At 37.5% G+C, this 21,407-nt stretch overlaps 1 protein-coding gene and 1 long non-coding RNA gene across 2 annotated transcripts; one reads left to right on the top strand and one right to left on the bottom strand.

The window, feature by feature from the left end:
• Positions 1-153: 153 nt before the first annotated feature.
• LOC103549511 (nephrocan-like) lies at positions 154-17,838 on the bottom strand. Its single transcript, XM_008517904.2, has 3 exons — positions 17,567-17,838; positions 8,889-9,790; positions 154-1,213 (listed from the first exon to the last, which is right to left on the bottom strand). Exons 1-3 carry the CDS (start codon positions 17,753-17,755, stop codon positions 766-768), a joined length of 1,539 nt encoding a protein of 512 aa, XP_008516126.1. The 5' UTR covers positions 17,756-17,838; the 3' UTR covers positions 154-765.
• LOC139073643 (uncharacterized) lies at positions 7,044-21,152 on the top strand. The gene is made up of 4 exons (XR_011522628.1): positions 7,044-7,177; positions 12,032-12,132; positions 16,677-16,794; positions 21,024-21,152. It is a non-coding gene; the product is annotated as an uncharacterized lncRNA (long non-coding RNA).
• The last annotated feature ends 255 nt before the right edge of the window (positions 21,153-21,407 follow it).

The raw sequence follows: 21,407 nt of genomic DNA, 5'->3' as shown, positions 1-21,407 counted from the left end.
TTGATGAGTGTTGCCATGTCTGCACCCAGGATCCGCGAACTGGCGAAACCCTGGGCCGCCAAAGCAGAGGGCGCAAACTTAACCACTTGGCCATGGGGCCGGCCCCATCATCACTTTTTATTTGATAAAATGAAATACTCTATTTACAGAAAGTTAGCCAGATGGTGATTTTATTTGGCATTATTATTTGTCCAGATTTCAGTATAAAACACAAAAATTTCACTTTTAAAATAGAAGGAATCTTACATCTTCTTATCATTGTTCCTTTCTACTTTCCTCCCCCTACTTCAACTTATCTTAACCCTCATTTCATTCTTTAAAAAAAAAAAAAAGAAAAACTTACCAAAAAGAGTCTTTCATATCTAAATACATAGTATATTTCTGCTTAAGAGATTGAACATTAAAAATCTTTTTTGAAGCACGGAGGATTTTTAGGGCACTTTGTATGATTCTACAATGGTGGATATAAGTCATTATACATCGTCCAAACCCCTAGAATGTACAACACCAAGAGTGAACCCTAAGACAAACTATGGACTTTAGGTGATTATGATGTGTCAATGTAGATTCATTGATAGTAACAAATGTACCACCCTGGTGGAGGATGTTGATAATGGCGGAGGTTATGCATGACTAGGGGTTGGGGATACATGGGAAATCCCTGTACCTTCCTCTCAATTTTGCTGTGAACCTAAAACTGCTCTAAAAATGAAGTCTATTAAAAAAAAAAAAAACCTATTTCTAAACTGTAAACAAAGCTCATACTTAATCTATTTCGTAATCATAATCATCATCCTCCATGTTGATTCTGCTACTGGAGTGCTCTTCAGGTTTTGATTTCTTCTTGGTTTCTTTGTTTTTCTCGGTCAGATGTAAGTGATGCTCACATTGCCGCATGATCTTCTTGGAAGACATCCAGCTCTCCCCTTGTCGTTCAGCTGGTGCTGCACATTGTCCTCCCCTCACATCTGTGCCCTTGGCCTTCAGGACCTCCCTCGCTTTTAGGAGGCTGCACGTGCAATTCCATGGATTTCCATCCAGATACAGGTGTCTGAGACGAGGCAGCCCCTCCAGGGCTTTGAGGTCTATGGCAGAGATCTTGTTGTTCCTGAGGTTTAGAACCTGAAGCTGCTTTAGATCCTTGAGCTCCCTCTCAGCAATGCCCTGGATGGCATTGCCTTTTAGGTCCAGCCTGGCTAAGGTCTCTGGGAGCCTGCAAAAGCACAGAAACAGGATGGGAGAGGAGGTCGTGACCATCATTCCACAACTGCCATGGACTGAACGACACCCACCTTTTCTGTATAGTTCTGTCACTTCTGAATCTAGAAAGTAGCTTTACTTTTAAAAAGTAATTTTAAGCACAAATCTCAGTCTTACCTATAGGTCTTAACCCTTCCTCATAAGTCTAGTTTTCTAATCCTTTGATTTTTTCTGGTTCCTGGTCATAAAACTCTATTTTTTTTCTTGTCAAACAGGGTCACATAAACAAATTGATAAGAAAAACACTAAGTTGCCAATTCTTTAGTTGGCAAAGGCTATGAATCAATAATTTATAGAAGTAAAAATATGAAGAAAGTGTTATTCTTCATGAATATAAAAAGCAAACAAAAAAGGACACAATATTTGTATGTATCAAACTAGATAGTGGGAGTGTAAGTTGGTATCACTTTAATTTGGCACCATGTGTTGTATTTAAATAATGTCATGCCTTTTGACCTAGGAAATAATAGGAGAAGTGAATAGAGATTTATTTACAAATATGTTTGTCACATATTTGATCATATTTATAATGGCAAAAAATGATAAAAGACTAATGTCCACTAATACAGAAATTAGGGGGTAATAAACTATTATGTGATTATAAAAATCATGTTTTCAAATAATTTTTTTTCTTCTTCTTCTCCAAAGCCCCCCAGTACATAGTTGTATATTCTAGTTGTGAGTGCCTCTGGTTGTGCTATGTGGGATGCCGCCTCAGCATGGCCTGATGAGTGGTGCCATGTCCACACCCAGGATCCGAACTTGGCAAAACCCTGGGTCACCAAAGCAGAGTGCACAAACTTAACCACTTGGCCACAGGGCCAGCCACTCAAATAAATTTTAAAATACTAATTCTGTGAGAAAGCTTTTCTAATTATGACTTAAAAATCCAGGAGCAGGGCTGGCCCCATGGCCCAGTGGTTAAGCTCATGTGCTCCACTTAGGTGGCCCAGGGTTTCACTGGTTCAGATACTACATTAAAAATAATTTAAAAAGTCATGTATGGAAAAAGACATGTGCAAAGTCAAAAGACAAATGACAAAAACCGGGGTAAACGTCTGCACCTCACATCCCAGACAAAGAGCTAACATAAGGGCCCTTAAACATAAAGGGCCCTTCAAAGTTGAGAAGAAAAGGTTTTAAAATAAAACTGAAAAATGGCAAAAAGCATGACTTGAAGTCCACATAAACAACCATACTCAGAATAGAGAAATGAAAAATAAAACCATACAGAGATGTCATTTCTGACTTAACAGGTGAGAATGTTATTATGAATCAAGATTTTCATTGTAAGAGAAAAAGATACAAATATAAAATAAAAGAAGAAAAAACTCTCTCTAATGTTAAATATGAATTTGAAATGTCAGTGTGAATTCATAATTTAAAAAAATATATTTTCTAGATCTGTATGCTGAAAAGACCTAGAAGCAATATTACGCCCTAATAGCAATGCCCCCCCCCCCCCCCAATAACATAAGCACACCAAGCACACAGATCTTAGTTTCAGGATTCCATTTTCCACTTAAAAGAACAAAGGCTTCTTGGAGAAATGGCTGATTCCATGTCTGGGGTGCAGTGAGCTGGCACTTCTGAACCAGAATGCAATAAAATGTTCAAAGATGAGTAGAACACCCATCAGGATGGCACTATCAAAAACCAGAAAGTAACAAGTATTGGCAAGGATGTGGAGAAACTGGAACCTTTGTGTACTATTGGTGAGAATGTAAAATAGTGCAGTCACTATGGAAAACAGTATGGTGGTTCTCCAAAATATTAAAGATAGAATTACCATATAATCCAGCAATTCCACGTCTGGGTATGTACCAAAAGAACTGAAAGCAGGGTCTTGAAGAGGCATTTTTGCATCCATGTTATGCATCCATATTGAACTCGCAGTAGCTAAAACATGGGAGCAACCTGAGTGTCCATTGACAGATCAATGGATAAGCAAAATGCAATATATACATCATTGGAATATTATTATTCAGTCTTAAAAAGGAAGGAAGTTCTGACAAATGCTACAAAATGAATAAACCTTGAGGACATTACGCTAAGTGAAAAAAGTCTGTCACAAGAAGACAACTCCTGTATGATTCCACTTATATGACACATCTTGAGTAGTCAAATTCATAAAAATAGAAAGTCAGAAAGTAGAATGGTGGTTGCCAGGGGCTGGAGGGAGGGGCAAATGGGAAGTTGTCGTTTAATGGGTGTAGAGTTTCAGATTTGCAAGATGAGAAAGTTCTAGAGATCAGTTGCAAAACAATGTGAACATACTTACTACTACTGAACAGTACACTTAAAAATCGTTACAATGGAGAATTTTATGTTATGTGTATTTTACCACAATTGAAAAAAGAGAGATATGGAGTCATGTCTCATGAACATAGGAACCAGCTTGGAGGGCTCCCACTAGAAAAATTTGGGACAATTTGAGTATCAAAATAGACTAGCAACTGTAGATGATCATAACACACTGAATTAATTAAGATCCATGGGTCCAGAGCGATACTTGGAAAACACAGAGAGAAAGAAAAAAAGGGAAAGAAAAAAATACTCTATAACGTTAAGTAGAAAAAATAATATACAAAATTGAACGATCCCAAATATGTAAAAACAAATTATATCTAGGCATAGGCTCTGGTTGAGCAATTATGGGTGACTTTTTTACTTTTCAGCACACTAAGTTTTCAACCTTGAACAAGTATTGCTTTATAATGGGGGGGGGGAGTTTTCTTAAAACTGTTGATACAATGTGAAAAATATCATGCTAATGCCCACTGATAAAAAACAAGAAAGAATCACAATTGTGAGCCTGAAAATCTTTCTGTTATACAACTTTATATTAAGTGCTATTCTTTTCTTGAAGTACAAGAAGTTGGAAAGTTTTATAGGAAAAACAGTCCCTTCAAAAGGCCCTTGAACTACCATCCAAATGCTATTTTCATACAGTGTGAACACATTAGACGTATGTTCACGCCTTTTAGTATTGAGTGAAATTTATTGTGGTGGTCCCAATCATATGATTGCTATGTTGAAGAGACAAAAGCAAATGAATTTAACCATATTTTATGGCAATATTACTTTTCGCTTCTTATAGTATTATTCTTATACGAATTTCATTCCAAAAAGTTAACCTTTTAGGTTATTGGTACTTAGCCTAAATTTTGCCCTTGGTTTTTTCTTTTATATTGATATTTATATATATTTATGTTTATGTATTTTATATTTGCATTCATATCCTAAACCATACAGTAGATATACATATGTAAGTATTTGTGGTTTTGGGTATTTTAAAGTCTTATTTATTTAAAGTGACTTCTCCTTACTTGGAACAAAATTTCCCTAGCAAAGTAAATTAATTTATTAGGGAAAATCACTTCATACATTTTAACAGTTTGAGAATTAAATTCAATTTGAAGTTAATCCCCAAGACAATGTAATTTTGTGCACACACCAGCTTCTATAAGGTACATCTCTAAAAGTTACACAGAAAATCTCTTATAAATAGTCCCTTTTTTTCCCCTAAGGAAAGATGGAGTATTAATAGACTACGGAGCAGTAAGCCAGCCTCCGTTCCTACTGACAGAACAATGGAGCGCAGCTGGGGAAAGATATGATAAACTGCGCACTCAAAAGTCCCTACTTATTAAGACTTTAGTTCTAACTCTGGCCATGTTACTTACCAGTCTGTTGTTTTAGGTAAGTTATTTAGCTTCTTAAAGCTTCTGATTTTCCACCTTACAGATAAAAGTGCTCAGTACACAGAAGTCACATAATAAATGTTAGCTAATGAAAATGAGCAAGCCAAGTTTTCTTTTAAACTAGTTGAATTATTCAGTTCTGGGCTGTATAGCCAAAAATTGTACCGGTTTTTAGGAGTACCTTTTTTTTCTTTCTTGTTTCTATGCACATTATAACCAAAATGGCGTTGTAGGAGAAATCACTTATTATCCTAGTTTTGTGACTTTGGGGCAGTCATTTATTGCTTTGATATAATTTGTCTTTATAAGTCTGCTGTACATCAAAAAGTAGCCCTGATTTTAAGACAAACATGTTTCTAGAAATGCTGTATATTCTTTGGGTGGTTGTTGCTTTTTAGACTAAAACGGGGCATACCCCATTTTGCCAGTAGATGGCACTTGAGTATAAGTGCGATAAAATGTTTACTGACCTCGTTAGGTTGTAGAAAGCTATTCTGGATTTGAATTATCCAAGGAGCGGAAAAGAAGAGAAGATGTAACATATTTGTTCACTGAGCTGCAGATTGGTGAACTGTGAAGCAGCAAAACGTGAGGCCCAGGTCTTAGACATTCTAAGTCCTAAATAATAGAGTGTCTTGTTGACAGTAAAGCTCAGAGGCAGGATCCCGCGGTGGCTAAAATTCCCTGGCTCTGGAGTTAGACTACTGTGTTCAATCCTCACTCCACCACTTATTGACGATGTGACTTAGAGCAAGTTTCTTGATACCTCTTAACAGTAATGTCCTAATCTGTAAAATAACAGGTAAAACAACGTATCGACCTTCACAGGATTGTTGTAAAAAATAACAAATGATTCTAAGTTCATCTGCTGGTCTTAGTAAGCACTTAATAAACCTTAGGTACTATTTTCTACCTCAATTAGCAAATTGAGACAAATATGGTAGATATTTGAATATATGTATTACCTAAAACCATATACCATTATTTTCTTGATGAAATGTCAAATGGAGAATGATGGGCAAAAGAAGGGATTTGTGGAAATAGTTTGTGGTAGGAGTAGGTTGCCTCTGTTTACAGTTTATTTATAGAAAACTGAATATTAAAGTATAATTTTATGTATGAATAAGAAGCTTGTTAATAAAAAAGAAGGAAAGAAAGGGTTTACTGTTTAAAGCTCATAAATAAAAGTCTTAAAATTCAAATATAAGAAATAGATATTATTGCGTTTTAATTCTTTATGGGAGGAAAACCACAGAGTGACTTTTCTGGGTCATTCCGCTTTCCAATTCAAAGAAAAGCCAGAGAGTGGGGGCAGAGGGTGATGGAGAATTTGAAAATCACTCTCTACAAGAACTTTCTCTCATAGCTGGCCAAATTCTTGACAGAGCAGACGGTTGTGTTGCTTAATTTAAGCCTCATAGAAAAAGCCCACTCTTGTCCATGTTCCTTGCCCCATTGTCCTTGCCCACTAATTCTCAACCCTGGCTACGCATTAAATTCATGTGCGGAGCTTTTTAAAAATACCGAGGCCTGGTCCCCAACCCTGGGGTGTCTGATTTAATCGGTTTGAAGTGAGGTCTGGGTATGAGTATGCTTTTTTAGAGTTCTCCAGATAATTCCATTGTCAAGTCAGCTAGCTCAGGCTTATAATTCCTTTATACATTCAATTGGGTAAAAGCATTGTGCTTTCTGTAGTCACTTATTAAAAACACAGATACCCTGGCAGGAGTAAATAATTAAGCTATTTTTCACTCATTAAACTGAATGGGATTACTTAACCAAATCCTTTCTAAAAGTCACCTGAAAAGAAAAGGCCCCTCAGTTCACAATTCTGCCCATGGCCGTCCTACCCTACTGAGAATACATACGTGATATAGGCACTCCCAAACCTGTTTTATGAGTTTTTATTTTATACATGGCTTTTTTTTTCTTGCAGTAGATGCATGCAGTAACAGAAAATAAGGCTTGCAACAGAGTAGAGAAGTTATTTAAGTAACAACCAGTCGTGGAGCCTTGAAACACCTCAGGCCTGTTCTTGCCTTAGGGCATTTGTTCTGGCTGTTCTGTCTTGACCACTTTGAGCCCCAAATAGCTTCATGGCGAAATCCTCGCCTCCTTCCAGTTTTTGCTCAAAGCTTACATTTTCAGGACGGTTACCATGCTTACCCTATTTAAAATTGCAACCAGCTCCTCCCGCCATGGTCCTGAACCAGGTAATCCTGCCCTTTTTTGTTGTTGTCAACACCTAACACTATCTAAATATTATGTACTTATTCATTGTTTATTGTCACTCTTTCCTGCTAGAATCTAAGCTGTTCAGAACAGGAAGTTTTATCTCTTATTACACTGATATATAGACTGTTAAAGTATCTGGCATATGGTAAATGCTCAAACATATTTGTTGAATTAAATTAATTGTATGTACATTTTTCTGCATTAAAAGAAATGGATTACTTTCAAATCACCCTCAATATATATTTTAAAATACTGATTTCAGTTGAAAAAATCACTTTTTGATATTTTGCATCGGATACAGCGGTGAAGTAAAAAAATCCCTTTTCCAACTAGAAAAAAAGTGAACATCTATATATATCAAAGATAATTTTTCCCTTTCTCAATGGCAAAAAAAATTATTGTAACTAACAATGAAAATAAGTAAATAGAGTGCCATACGATTCTACAGAGGCCAAAGTTAGTATATTAACTATTGGAAATTTGATAATGATAATACATAGGGCAAGAAGGCTTTTTTCTTTTTCTATAAAGTTCTTAAGGGAAAAAGAATTCACTGGTAGGCACATATAATAAACAGTTTAAAGAGAATAGTAGTGCTTTATTCTAGTGTTTTTTTAATCTACTTTAAAATGTAGAACATGAAATAAAGTTTAAATAAATGCAACAATTAATGTAAATATGTATATTAGTTACAGATTATGACTAGTTAGGGAGAATAGGTACAGTAGGTTGGGTATAGACGGAGGGATAATGGGAAGAGAAATTATTTTTTTAGTTTATTTTTTATTGCAGTAATGTTGGTTTATAACCTTATATAAATTTTAGGTGTATTGATTTCAGGTGTATCATTATCTTTTGATTTCTGTGTAGATTACATCATGTTCACCACCCAAAGACTAATTGTCATCCATCTCCACACCCATGTGCGTAATCACCCCTTTTGCCCTCCTCCCTCCTCTGGAAAGAGAAATTAAGTGTCAGAGTATGAAGGGGTGTGTGTGTGTGTGTGTGTGAGAGAGAGAGAGAGAGAGAGAGATAAGCTGAAGAGACAACCAAAAATAGAAGGGAAGACTGACATAAATGGACTCACACATTCACAGACAGACACACAGAGAAACAAGCAGAGTCAGGCTAAGTCCTTTAAAGATCACAGCACTGAGAAGACTATGAGGTTCTCAAATATGTAATTCAAAATAAATACGACAAATTATAAAGTTTTGAATTTTTTATGACTATTTCAATGCTTTTTAAAATATAAATATTTTACTGCATTTGCCCCCTCATTTTTCCCTCATGTCCTTGCTTTGCTGGTAGCTAAGCTCCTGTAGTCTGCCTTTTGCTGAATCCAGGCTGTACACCTAGAAACTGAAACACACTTTTACAAGTAATATCCCCATATGATGTTTGTTAGCATACTTCCCCAAAGCTGCATTGCATATTATCAGATACAGATCTCACCTGTTGGTGTCTTGTCCCACAGACAAGATAAATTAAGTTAGTGCAGGATTCAGTTTGAGGGCTGGAGATTCCAAATGCCCCTTTAAAACTTCTAACCCTGAACCCTTGGGTAACCTTGATCAGAACATTTGTGTTTGCTCTGACTACTTTCCCTGCTTGTATAATGTGCTAATTGCCCCAATCTTCAGACAACTTTCATAGTAGTTACCATAAATGATAGCGCTCACTTACTTTAGAGGGATAGACAGCAGCAGGTTCTGCTCCAGGGCCAGGTTGGAGAGCTGAGAACACCTCTGGAGGGCTCCAGCTTCGAACAAGCTGACGATGTTGTTGTCCAGAAACAAGTGTTTCAACTCTCGAAGGTCCTGGAAATCTTGCGCTGTAACTCTCTGAATCAGATTATTGCTAATATCAAGTTTTTGAAGCCTTGCTGGTAGTCTGAGGGGCAAAATTTGAAGCCGGTTTTGGGACAACTCAAGAGTCGTTAAATTGGCAAGAAGCTGTGCCCCATCAATGGAAGAGAGTGAATTTTCTGACAGGTAAAGATGGGAAAGATTCTCCAAGTGTTTCATATCTCGAAACCTCACCACTTTGAGCTGGTTTCTCTCCATTTTTAAAGAGAGCAAGGATTTGGGCAGATTCATAGGAATTTTAGTCAGAAAGTTACCACTGAGACTGAGAAATTGCAAAGACTGAAGACAAGTGAAGAAGCTAGCTGGTATCAGATGTAGTTTATTATTCTCCAAGCTCATATGTTTCAGATGGGGAAGTGCCAGTGGTCCAGCTACAGACTCGATATTGTTGCCATCCAACATCAAACTTTGCAAACTGACAAGGGAGGAGAGCATGCTGGGAGAGAGGGAGGAAATCAGGTTGTTTTTAAGTTCAAGGATTTTTAATTTCTCCAGTCCTTCAAAATCAGATCCATGAAGGACAGATATTGAATTATCACTTAGTTTTAGCACTTCAAGACTGGCTGGGAGAGCAGTGGGGACTAGTCTTAACTTATTTTTCCAGAGTTCTAAGGTCTTCAAGTTACTCAGAGTTTTGAAAGTGTCATTTTCCACTGACTCTGTTCCACTGGCCAGCAGAATAAAATCTTCTAGAGCCAACATTCCAGTGAAGTCAGAGAGCTAAAAAGGAAAGCAGGGGTGGGGAGGGGGCAGAAAAGCAGTAAATTAAGATTGTTGTGAAAAAAATACAGTATGCATTATCATTCAATATTAATGATACTTCAGATCTCCCTTCAGGATCTATTTAAAATTATCTCTTGGAAACGGGTGGAAACTCAGGTCCTGACTCATTTTACTTATGATTGCTAACAGTGTAAGACATCAAAAGCATTTTAAGCACTTTCACACACTATCGGTAGATATATAATATTGGTCAACTTTTGCTGTATATTCTCTGACCCAGCAAGTTTACTTCTAGCCAGAAATACTTACAAGTTGCATAATGATTTATGCAATAAGATGTTCTTTGTTGCCTCATCTTATAATAGCCAAAAATGGAAACAACTGAAAATCTTTTACCGAGCTATTAACAGCTGCTAACTGTTAAGATTACAAGGGATTTTCACTATCTATATACATTTTGCATCGTTTAGACTTTTTAAAATTATAAATTACATTTAAAAAATGTTTTTAAAGTATTAAAAGCAAAAATTTTAAATGTCCTAGATACTGCTGTCACTAGGATGGGCCTAGGTTTTCAACTATATTATCAACTATAAATGTTTCATCAACTATAAATGTTTTCAACTATATTATCTTTTGGAAAACCAACCTCTCTGCTCCCTACCCCACAATTTGCACTTCACCGATGAACAAGATCGGTGAAGACACAAATAGGATTCATGTGTCTCTGTCTCTGTTGAGCAAGAAGTTCATTCATACATACATCCCAGTCCTGGTACTGCTCCTCTCCTGGATTTTAGGAATTACCACATCTGATCTACTTTCTCCATGGTTTGCGAGTTCAAGCACTCTTATCTTTCCACATGTTCCCCAACCTTCTGGCTTGACATCCACCTCTTCTCCAGGATAATGTAATCCTTGGTATTGGTTCTTGGAGTAAGATCATGTTTAAGCAGAAGGAGGAATTGTTTCAGGTTTTCTTCAGCTTGATAAATCTTCACAAAATTTTCATCCTGCTTTAGAATTAAGCTGGAATTTGCAATGCACGATTTTTTATGTCTTCCTACCTACAGTTTTTAAATATTTGATTTAATTGTGCAATTGAGCCCTTTTATAATATGAATGTATGATTGACACCTTCAAAGTGGGTTAATTTGGCATCACATATTTATTATAGGTACTTATATTCTGGGAGGACATGTGATGGGAACTACGGTAAAGTACATGTTAAAGCATCTTCTAACATGATATTCTAGTAGAAGGATCTCATGTTAAAATTTCCATAAACAGATATTTTTAATCATAATAGTTTTGGCAGTTGCCTTGGGTTATATAGTGCTGCTAACATTTGATATTTTCTTAATGATTAATCAGTTGTATTGATTAGACCTAATCCCAATAATAATAGCAATTTTTTTTCTTACACTTGTGTATCTACAAGTGCCAGGTGCTTTTTTATATGCTGTCATTCACTCTCCTAATAACCCTGCAATTTTGCTATTATCAACACTGGGTTATAGATGAGGAAACTTGAAGCTGGTAAATGAAAGGGCTAAGAACTTCAGCATGGTCTCTAATGCATTTCTATTACATTTGGTCTAGAATTAATGTATTTCAAAAAAGACTCAAGATCTGGACATAAATCATAAAGTTTTAGAAAAGCAGAGATTTTAGATAGTATCTAGTACAATCCCCTCATTTAAGGGATGAAGAATTTTAGGCCAGAAAAATTAAATGACCTGCCCAAGACTCAGTGTTCTTTAATCTACTCTCCATTCTGAAGTGACCTTTTCTATGCTTTTCTTTCACATAAAGTCAAAAATGACTCTAGATGTAGATCTTTACCTCTTGGACTGTGGATCTCTCCAGAGAAGAATTAGGTGTTACTTGTACTTCCACTTCTACCTCAGTGACCACAAGCCCTAAAAGATTGCTAGCTATGCAGCAAGTCTCAGAGATGACATGGATCTCAATGGGCAATTTATTTGAGGATGGGACAAAGAAAGTGTGGTATCGGAGCTTCCATTTATCTTCATTTCTATTTGTAAGGTACACGGACTGGTCTGAATAGTAAATATAGTTCATATTCTTAACTGAACCCAGTGGATAGTTGTTTTATGAAGAATAGAGAACGTTTTCCTTTTCTTTTTGTCAGAGTCATTGCTGATTACCTTGGATTATTATTAATTAAAATGGCTACTATTGTCTAAGTATTTACTATGTTTAATCTTTACAAAGCCCTGTGTGTGAGCATGATTATTCGCTTTTCTGAGAGGGAAACTGAGCCTCAAGAAGGTGAAATAATCTGTCCAAGGATATCTTGCTAACAAGTGGAAAAGGTAAGCTTCCACCCCAGGTTTATCACCCCAACAAGTATATTTTTAACCTTAACTGCTATAGCATGCATCTAGCTAAGGAATATAGAATTCTGCTGCCACAAGCAGTGAGGAAGACACTCGCTGATTTTTCAACTTTTCAGTTGAATTTGCAGAGCTGGCAACAGGAAAAAAATTTTGCCAGACCTGTTTTTCCATGTCCAGGGCCTAAGCAGGGCTGTGCTCGAGAGATGTGGAAAGAGATGCTTTTGCCCGAGAGCTGACCTTGGGGATGGCAGTGTTTTCAACGTTGCGTAAGCAAGACAAGTATGACACAGTATTAACAATCAGGCACAGGAAGCTTGGCTAGTATAATCCCTGCCACCACAGTTTTACAGTTTAGTGAGCCTAATAAACGTGTAGATAACAGTTGTAATAAAATATGAAAACTTTAAAAAAAATAAGCAAGTAAAGTGAAGGAGAACACAGGGGCAACTCCTGCCGGCTTCCCCATGAAATGCTTTGTTTCTGGTTTCACTTCCAAGCAGGCCCCACTCCAAGCATGAGAGGGCCTCACACCTTTCTTGGGCTCCTTATAGGTGCAATGTACGCACAAAACTGACACACCCTCACTTGACTGTCTCAGACTTGTGTGAACTAAGCTAGCAAGGAGTTTATAAAACAATGTGGGAATTTTTTTCCGATCATCAAAGTAACACGTGTTCTCTGAAAACAGTTTTAAAATTCTAGAAAGTAGGGAGAGAGTATAAAAATAACCCCAAACCCCCCCACTCAATGATAAACTTGGTGCTTGTAATATTTCTTACCCAGGAGGAGTTTGAAATAGCTTCTTCTCTTCCACAAAAGAGGTAAAGTACAGTCATTTTAATTGCCTGCCACCATAATGACACTCCTTTTTTTTTTTTTGAGGAAGATTAGCCCTGAGCTAACTGCTGTCAGTCCTCCTTTTTTTTGCTGAGGAAGACTGGCCCTGAGCTAATATCCATGCCCATCTTCCTCTACTTTATACATGGGATGCCTACCACAGCATGGTGTGCCAAGCGGTGCCATGTCTGCACCTGGGATCTGAACCAGCGAACCCCAGGCCGCTGAGAAGCAGAACGTGCGAACTTAACCACTGCGCCACTGGGCCAGCCCCCATAGTGACATTCCTATTTGCCCTCTAAATGTAAGAGCTGAAACTATAAAGCTCTTAGAAGAAAATAGAAAATATTGGCATAAATTGTTCTGACCTTAGATTTGGTAAAGAAGAAAAAATAGATAAAATGGACTTAATGAAAATTAACATTTTTTGTGCTTCAAAGGACATCATCAATAAAATGAAAAGACAACCCACAGAATGGCAGAAAATTTTTCAAATAATATATCTGATAGAAGACTTGTATTTAGAATATATAAAGAACTCTTACAACTCATTAATAAAAAACCAAATAACTCAATTAAAAAATGGGCAAAGGATTTGCATAGACATTTCTCCAACGACGATAACCAAATGGCCAATAAGCATATGAAAAGTTGCTCAACGTCATCAGCCATCAGTGATATGCAAATCAAACCATAATAAGATACCACATAACACTCACTAGGATGGCTGTGATCCAAAAATAAATAAATAAATAAGAAATATTAGGGGCCGGCCCAGTGGCGCAGCAGTTAAATTCACACGTTCCACTTCTTGGAGGCCCAGGGTTCGCCAGTTCGGATCCCGGGTGCGGACATGGCACCACTTGGCAAAAGCCATGCTGTGGTAGGCGTCCCACATATAAAGTAGGGGAAGATGGGCACAGATGTTAGCTCAGGGCCAGGCTTCCTCAGCAAAAAGAGGAGGATTGGCAGTAGTTAGCTCAGGGCTAATCTTCCTCAAAAAAAAAAAAAAAGGAAATGTTAGCAAGGATATGGAGAAATTGGAACTGTCATACATTGCTGTGGGAATGCAAAATGATGTAGCCACTTTGGAAAACAATCTGGCAGTTCCTCAAAATGTTAAACATAGAGTTCCCATATGGCCCAGAAATTCTACTTCTAGAGAAATGAAAACGTATGTCCATACAAAAACTTGTACATGCATGTTCTTAACAGCATTGTTCATATAGCCAAAAAGAAGAAACAACCCAAATGTCCATCAGCTGATGAAAGGATAAACAAAATGTATATACATACAATGGAATATTATTTAGCCTTTAAAAGGAAGGAATTTTTGACCGTGCTACAATACAGATGAACTTTGAGGAGATTATTTTAAGTGAAATAAACCAGCCACAAAAACCACAAGTTTAGGGAGAAAGATTGAATTCCATTTGGGGCATGTTATTTGGAGATCCTTTTTATATATATAGGTGAAGAGGTCCAGTGGGCAGCTGGATTAGTCAGATACATGCGGGAAAGGTATGAATTAGAAACTCAGTTATGGGAGCCATCATGGCTTAGATAAAGTGAAGTCACCTAAGGAGAGTGTGCATAGTATGAAAAGGAATGGCTAAGGATTGAGACTTCCTGGAGAAGCCAAAAAATAAGGGGCAGTGCACAAAAAGAAACCTACAAAAATGGCAGAAAAGAAATATCACAGAGGATTAATGAGCACATAAAAGTGTGGTGTCATGGAAGGCAAGAGAGTGAGAATTTCAAGAAAATAGGAGTGAGCCAATGTCTGAGAGAGAACAGTTTTAATTGTGTAGAGTAAGTAGAAACCAGACAGCACTCAAGTAAAGAATATACCATGAGGAGGCGAAGAAGTGGAGACAGTAAGTGCAGACTACTCTTTCACAGAGATTTGCAAATAAAAGGAGATAGTAGCAAGAGAAGACACAGAATTAAAAGAATTTTATTTTAGTGTAATGAAAGGAACATGTTTATAGGCTAGAACAGGGCACTAGTAAGGAAAGAGCAGCTGAAGATATGAGAGTGGGGAGAGTGATGGAGCAAGCTCTGGGGAGGTAAAGAAAGAGGGAATCAAGAGCATGGGAGGGAAGTTGCCTTGAAAGGAGGGACATCCCATCCTCTCTGTCTAGAGGAAAGAGTTTGCACAATTAAATGGAGACAAGTTAGGACACAGTGAACAGGAATTGAGGGAGATCAAGAACTAATGGCCTCAGTTTTCTCAAGATTTTTCAATAAAATGCGAGCCCAGCCACTTGGTGAGAATAAGGAGGGCAGGTAAGAGAAGGTAATCCAAAACCGTACTGAAGTTTTGGCAGATGCAGAGGGAATGTGGGAGGCATCTGACGAAGAAGAACTGAAAGGATAGATGGGTGATACTGAAGAACCAGATGAGGTCGAAGACCTTGAATTTGTGCTGGTTCTATAAATTTGTAATGGTTCCAAACCACACGTATACACACACATATGTGGATAGGTTGTGTGATCCTCTCCAGCAGGACCTAGCTGTCCAGGTATAGGAGAAACAAAGGGAAATTATCACCCTAATTTAAGAGTGAGGCTTTGCTGAATAGGTGTTGAGATAATTAATTGTGGGATGCAAAAAAGGGAAGAGGTAGGAAAGGAGATAGATAAGAGACAAACTGATTTTCTGGGAGGACATGAGTAGATCTAGGGTTACAAGCCTCTTTGAAGTGGAGAGATAAGTTCAGAGTATAGCAGCTAAAAGGAAAGGATATGATGACCAGAGAGTAGATGTAGGAATTCAAGATTTTTGAATGGAGAAGTTTCAGGTATAATGAGGATTATGATATAAACAAGAGAATAGACGGCTGTGTTGAAGTGGAAATGTAAATAGATACCTTTTTTATGAGTTCAAGGGAGTGTGAGACTAGGATATTGGACACTGAAGGCACCCAAGAAAATGCAGGACTTAGGATAAAGAGGAATACTAGGAGCTAGGAGGGAAGGGCCCAGGGGCCCAGTATGAGACAGACAGAGCAAATAGCAAGTGTTACAGTCCAATGGCATCAACCTCAAAGAAGTAGGAATTTTTACAGGTAAATGGATAAAGTCCCTCTTTTCTTATGGGCAGGAACTGTGAATTTTTCACCTTTTATCCACAGCCTCAAACACAGCATCACAGCATTCACAGTCCCAAACACAGTTGAATTATATGAACGTGTAATAGAAACATTTTTAATTGTGATATACATATATCTATATTTACACATATCGAGGTAGCATTTCATCTTATTGTCTGCAAAGCAGCAGCGCAGGGTCATCATCAGGCTTAGTTGACACTCCAGCGCTCGGCATCTCAAGTCCTCAGAACAAATATTTAAGCATTTTGCCCTTTAACCAGGTGTCTTGCTTGATTGCTGAGACTGACAGGGTCACACTTGCTCTCTGGCATTAGGCACGACTGGCTTAGAAGAGGAAAGTAAACAAATGACGACTAGGCTATTGTGCTTATTGAGCCTCCAAATAAATACCATGCCACGTATCTTAAACTCTCTGTGTTTCTGCACCTGTATTAAAATTTCTTAACCAAATGGAAGAGGGGTGTGTGTGTGTGGTGGTGGTGGGGGGGTGTCTTTATTTGAAAGGAAAGCACGTTCACCTGCTGCCTTTTTGCACCTGGAGCACAGAGAGGTATTTTCTTATCTTAGGATCTGTATCCATGAGGGAGAAGCAGTGACCAGTAAAGAGAAAATCAGAGAACTACAGAATTTTCCATCTAGAAGGAGGAGCCTGGGATCACCAATCTAATCCAGCCATCTCATACAGGTAAAAAGTGAGGCGCAGATGTCCTTTAACTGCTTGCCTAAGATGGTCACATCTCTAGTTAGTGAGAAAACTAGGATGCCAATCCTGGTCTCTTGAAACCTTTCAAAATACCAAAGGCCAAAAACAAAAGTTCTTTCATGTTATGAAAGTCAGACAAACCTACAGCAGTCTTTTCTGTGCCCTCTGAATAGGTAAGCACGAAAATAAAAGCCGTAATTAAAAATACAAAGAATGAGAACTGCAGAATGTGGCAAAACCAAAATTTATATTTCTTCTGTGTACGTTTCCACAAAGACACTGATGCCTGGTATGTAGAGTTTTATGAATAATTCTCATATGCTGGGTTCATCTTGATAGTCTTATAACGCTGTAAGTATCTTGTGCCTTCTATGGCATAAATAAAACTCTGTTTTTCCCCTGAAAGGACTTATTCTTAATCCTGGGGACATAAAGTGGCCATATGCTCTCAAACTCTTTTTGTTAGGAAAGAGCCATTTCTTTACTTTTGCTTCGCAACAACATAATTTAAAAAAAATTCTAAATAAAAACTGAAATAAAATATCATTAATTACAGATTCTGATTTTTTTGACTGCTTCCCTAAAAGGAAATATCCAGAGGCATATACCCATCTTGCAGGTGGCTATTGTAAACTACCCTAACTTGATAACCATCACTTTTAAGTTTTGATTATTTAAATCGAGTTTAATAACCCCACACTCGCCCTGTCACAAAATAAAATGGCAGCAACCTGAGTGTAGAATGAGTAGTTACCTGGAGGTGTTGAATTTTGCTGTGGCTGATGTAGAGGCTCTTGGTGGTGGAAGGAAGACCTGGTGGTACCTCTGTTAGCCTGTAGCATTGCACAGACTGCACTGCATCACAGCTACATCTTCCAGGGCAGTTAGGGTCGAAACCATGGCTAAGAGAGAGCAAAACAAGGACAGCATACAGCAGATGCATTTTCCCAAACAGGGCCTCTCAAGTAGCAGGCCAGGGTGTAGGTGATGTCTCACTCTTTATACCATGAAATCTGATAATAGAATCTTATGAATGTGTACTCTGTCAATGTAAGAAGACAGGTAAGAAAAAATTCTCAATTTGCCCGGGTTAAAATGTTAGCAACCATGACAAAGAAGAAGGAGCTTAAACATTGATAAGCTGCCTTAATATTTGTAGGTGAGCAAAACCCTATGTTATTTATGGCTTGGAAGCCTAATCTGCAAACACCTCTATTATCTGTAGTTTCCTTGTTTTGTTAAATGTGACACTAGGGAATTAGTGGGAAAAGACAAAGAGCCGTTTTACAGCGGGCTATAAAACCTTTGAATTTTCTGTGACCCTATATTAAAACCATTTTTGCAGGACTGCAACAGGCAGGTGTTTTCTTCTCACGTTAACTAGTAAGGGAAAATGGGCAGGTTTTCCATTTATTATTGTTGTTTCAGTAACATTTTATTGCTGGGTGAAACAATGGAGAGAGAGTTAGAGCCACAGATAACATGCTCAATTCATCTATCACTTGACCTACCCAAATATCATATTTGGAAAACATTTTTGTCATTCAACAATCTGTTGACTCAAATGAGAATCAGACATCTATTTGTAATAATGGGAGAAAAGGCCTCTAGTTTCTTCAGAGGAACTTGTTGGTTGTGAAAACGGACTGAAGAGGGAAAGTTTCATTTGTCCTGGGTGCTCTTTTGTTGTGGCTTTTTGTCTTGCTGTGGTATCCCCTGGTGAGGAATTTGAAAGCATTTTAAGCAAAAGATTGTATACAGAAGCTCTCTCCTCCCAAATGGAAGACCTGAATTTCCCCAGGCTGGTCCGCCTCAGCCGATTGCTCTAAAGAAACCCTTTCTAATATTCAAAAGCTTCTCTTATCTCCTCTTCGACCTTACCTCTCTTTGCTACAATTTTCATTTTGAAGCCAAAATTTTCTTTCATCTGATAATCAATTCGTTTTATTTCCAGAGTAAGGATTTCTGTGTGCATTTCCCAAAAGACTTTTCCACTCCTCTTTTCTGATTGTTTTCCCTCTGTTTTCTTTTCTTCTACTATCAGAGACAAGAAGCGATAAGAGATTTGTGTTCTGTCAATATTCTGATTTTCAACAAACTTTATTTATTTCTCTTGTCTAATAAGATAATTATTTTTTAATTTTTAGGATTTTCAAATAGCAAAGTAATTCCAATAAATGAAAATTTGGAAAAAAAAGAGCAAGGAGGGAAAAGAATCAATTTTAATCCTGTCTCCAGATCAAATATTTTTTGTTTTCTCTGCCTAGGCCTTGAAACAACGAAGAGAAATACTCATTGATCACTAGTTTTTTTCCTGTGTTGCTAAAAACGTAAATTCATATTTAGTTACTCAGAATGAATTGCTGGCAAAATTCTATCCTCTCATCTGCCGTCAATGAAAGCTGATTTTTCTCTGTTATTCAGCACAGTGATGAGTTCCATTTTCTATCCTCTGTTGGTGGCCACAGGATTCCCTTTTCTTTGACTAAGCCTTGCAATTACACTAATATTTTTTCTTCTTTTCCATAGTATTTCTATAACTTTCCTGCAATTTTGGTATTGTCTCTAATATATCACTATTTTACACTATGAATAACTCTGTTTGACCAGGTTGCAAACATACTCATGCAACTTTATATTCTGCACTTTTCACTATTATAATATTTTTCCATATTATTTCATAGTCTTCATAAATATAACTTTAAACATTTAATAGTCCATCAAGAGTATTGTCTAAATTTGATTAACTACTTTCTAAGTGTTGGATTTTTAGATTGTTTCCTGACTTTACCGTTATAAATATAAATAACTTTGATCATAAAAAGTTTGAGAATGTTTTGAAGAATAAAAGATTCATCTGTTCCCCGGACCACATCTATTTATTTAGGGTTAATCTGAGAAGTCAATTTTTTCTCAGGTAGAAGGCGAAATCTTGTTGAGACTATAAACTTCAGAGAAAGTGTAATAGAAAGGTGTAGCCGGAGTGCTCGAACAACGTGCACGTTTTGTTGCATCTGCTCTGGAGGTGACAGGCCCCTTTGCAGTTATGTTATGCTATGAAGCAGCCACAAAAGCTGCCACCATTCCTCAGCTTCTAGCTTACTTTCTGTTGACTTTTGGAGTTTTCAAATGTTGACTAAGGGCCATGGGTATAAAGTTCCCTACATTTAGCTTGTGTTTTTAGCTCTTGAGCTTATGGGTCCCTAAGGCTAAGTGTGAGGCACACTTCTCTTTTCTCTAAAAAGGACTTAACAACACCTTATCCGATCATTATTACTTGGCTTCTTTAGGTAAGAAAAAGAGTAAAGGAAAATGAGTGATTTTCTCCAGCAAGGAAACTCAACAACTCACCCAGCAACTCTGTTCAAAAACAGCCCAGAGTCTAGCTTTAGTCTTTCAGCACAGGAAAGATTGCAAGCTCAAGGAACATGCTTTGCATTTGAATTCGGATTGAATTAGATTTATGTCTTCATTCAGATTCTCAAGCCAGGATCCTCCCTGACTTGCTTTCTTATCTTCTATATCTTTACCCCCCTTCTCTGCCTCCCTTTCTTCCTCCTTCTCTCCCTCTCTTCCTTTCTTCCTTCCTATAACCCAGTGGTTCTTAAGCAGGGGCAATTTGGCAATGTCTGGAGACATTTTTGATGACAATAAAAGGTTGGGGGTGGGGTGGGGCGGGTAGGCAGCGCTACTGGCATCTAGAGGGCAATGGCCAGGGATGCTGTTAAATACCCTACAATGCACAGGACAGCCCCTACAGCAAAGAATTATGCAGTCCAAAATGTCAATAATGCCATTGGTAAGAAAATCTGCAATAAACACCAATGTGTGCCTCTGTGCAACGGATATTGGCCTTCTTTGGTTTATTAAAAGCAAAGGGCAAGTTCCCATTACAGACAAGAAACCAGAATTCCAGAAAAGCAACTGACTAACCCAAACTCTCCCTGACTTGAGTGCAGAAGCATTGGCTTGTGATTCCTATTATAAAACTGATCAACCAAGAGCTAAACAGAAGACTTTAATTTATGAAAATATCTTTCTGAGTTTAAAGAAAAGAAATTTAAAGAATAAAAAATTGTGAATATAACTCTTTTTTAATTTGTTTGCTTCTTCTGTAGAATGTTGCAAAAAGAGCATAAGTTTAAAGTAAAACAAAAAAATAAATTTTTCTATTCCTTCATCTCTCCTAATCTCAATTTTTTCTTCTATAGAATGAAGATAAAAATGGGGGAAATAATTTCCATTTTACAGAAAGAAACAGATGAAATAAACTAAGGCATGTCAAGTCCATGGGCAAAAAGAGGATTTCAATAAATAATAGTTGTATCAGTTTAGGTTCTTAGTTGCAAGCAGTGGAAACAAATCTGGCTGATTTAAGCAGAAAAGGAATTACTGAAAGACAGTTGGGTAACACACAGAATTGTAGGAATGCCTGGAGAACCAGATTTGGAAATAGACAAGAATAAAGGAAGGCTATATAGCCAGAATCACAGACAAATCACATATCAGTCTAGTGTCACCACAGAATACAGATGCCCTGGCCTCCGCCACTGAACCAGAAATTGGATACCATTGCTGGCACTGCTGCTACTGAA

This window comes from Equus przewalskii, chromosome 9, assembly GCF_037783145.1.
Source record: "Equus przewalskii isolate Varuska chromosome 9, EquPr2, whole genome shotgun sequence".
NCBI lineage: Eukaryota > Metazoa > Chordata > Mammalia > Perissodactyla > Equidae > Equus > Equus przewalskii.
This window is presented reverse-complemented; position numbering and strand designations above follow the sequence as displayed.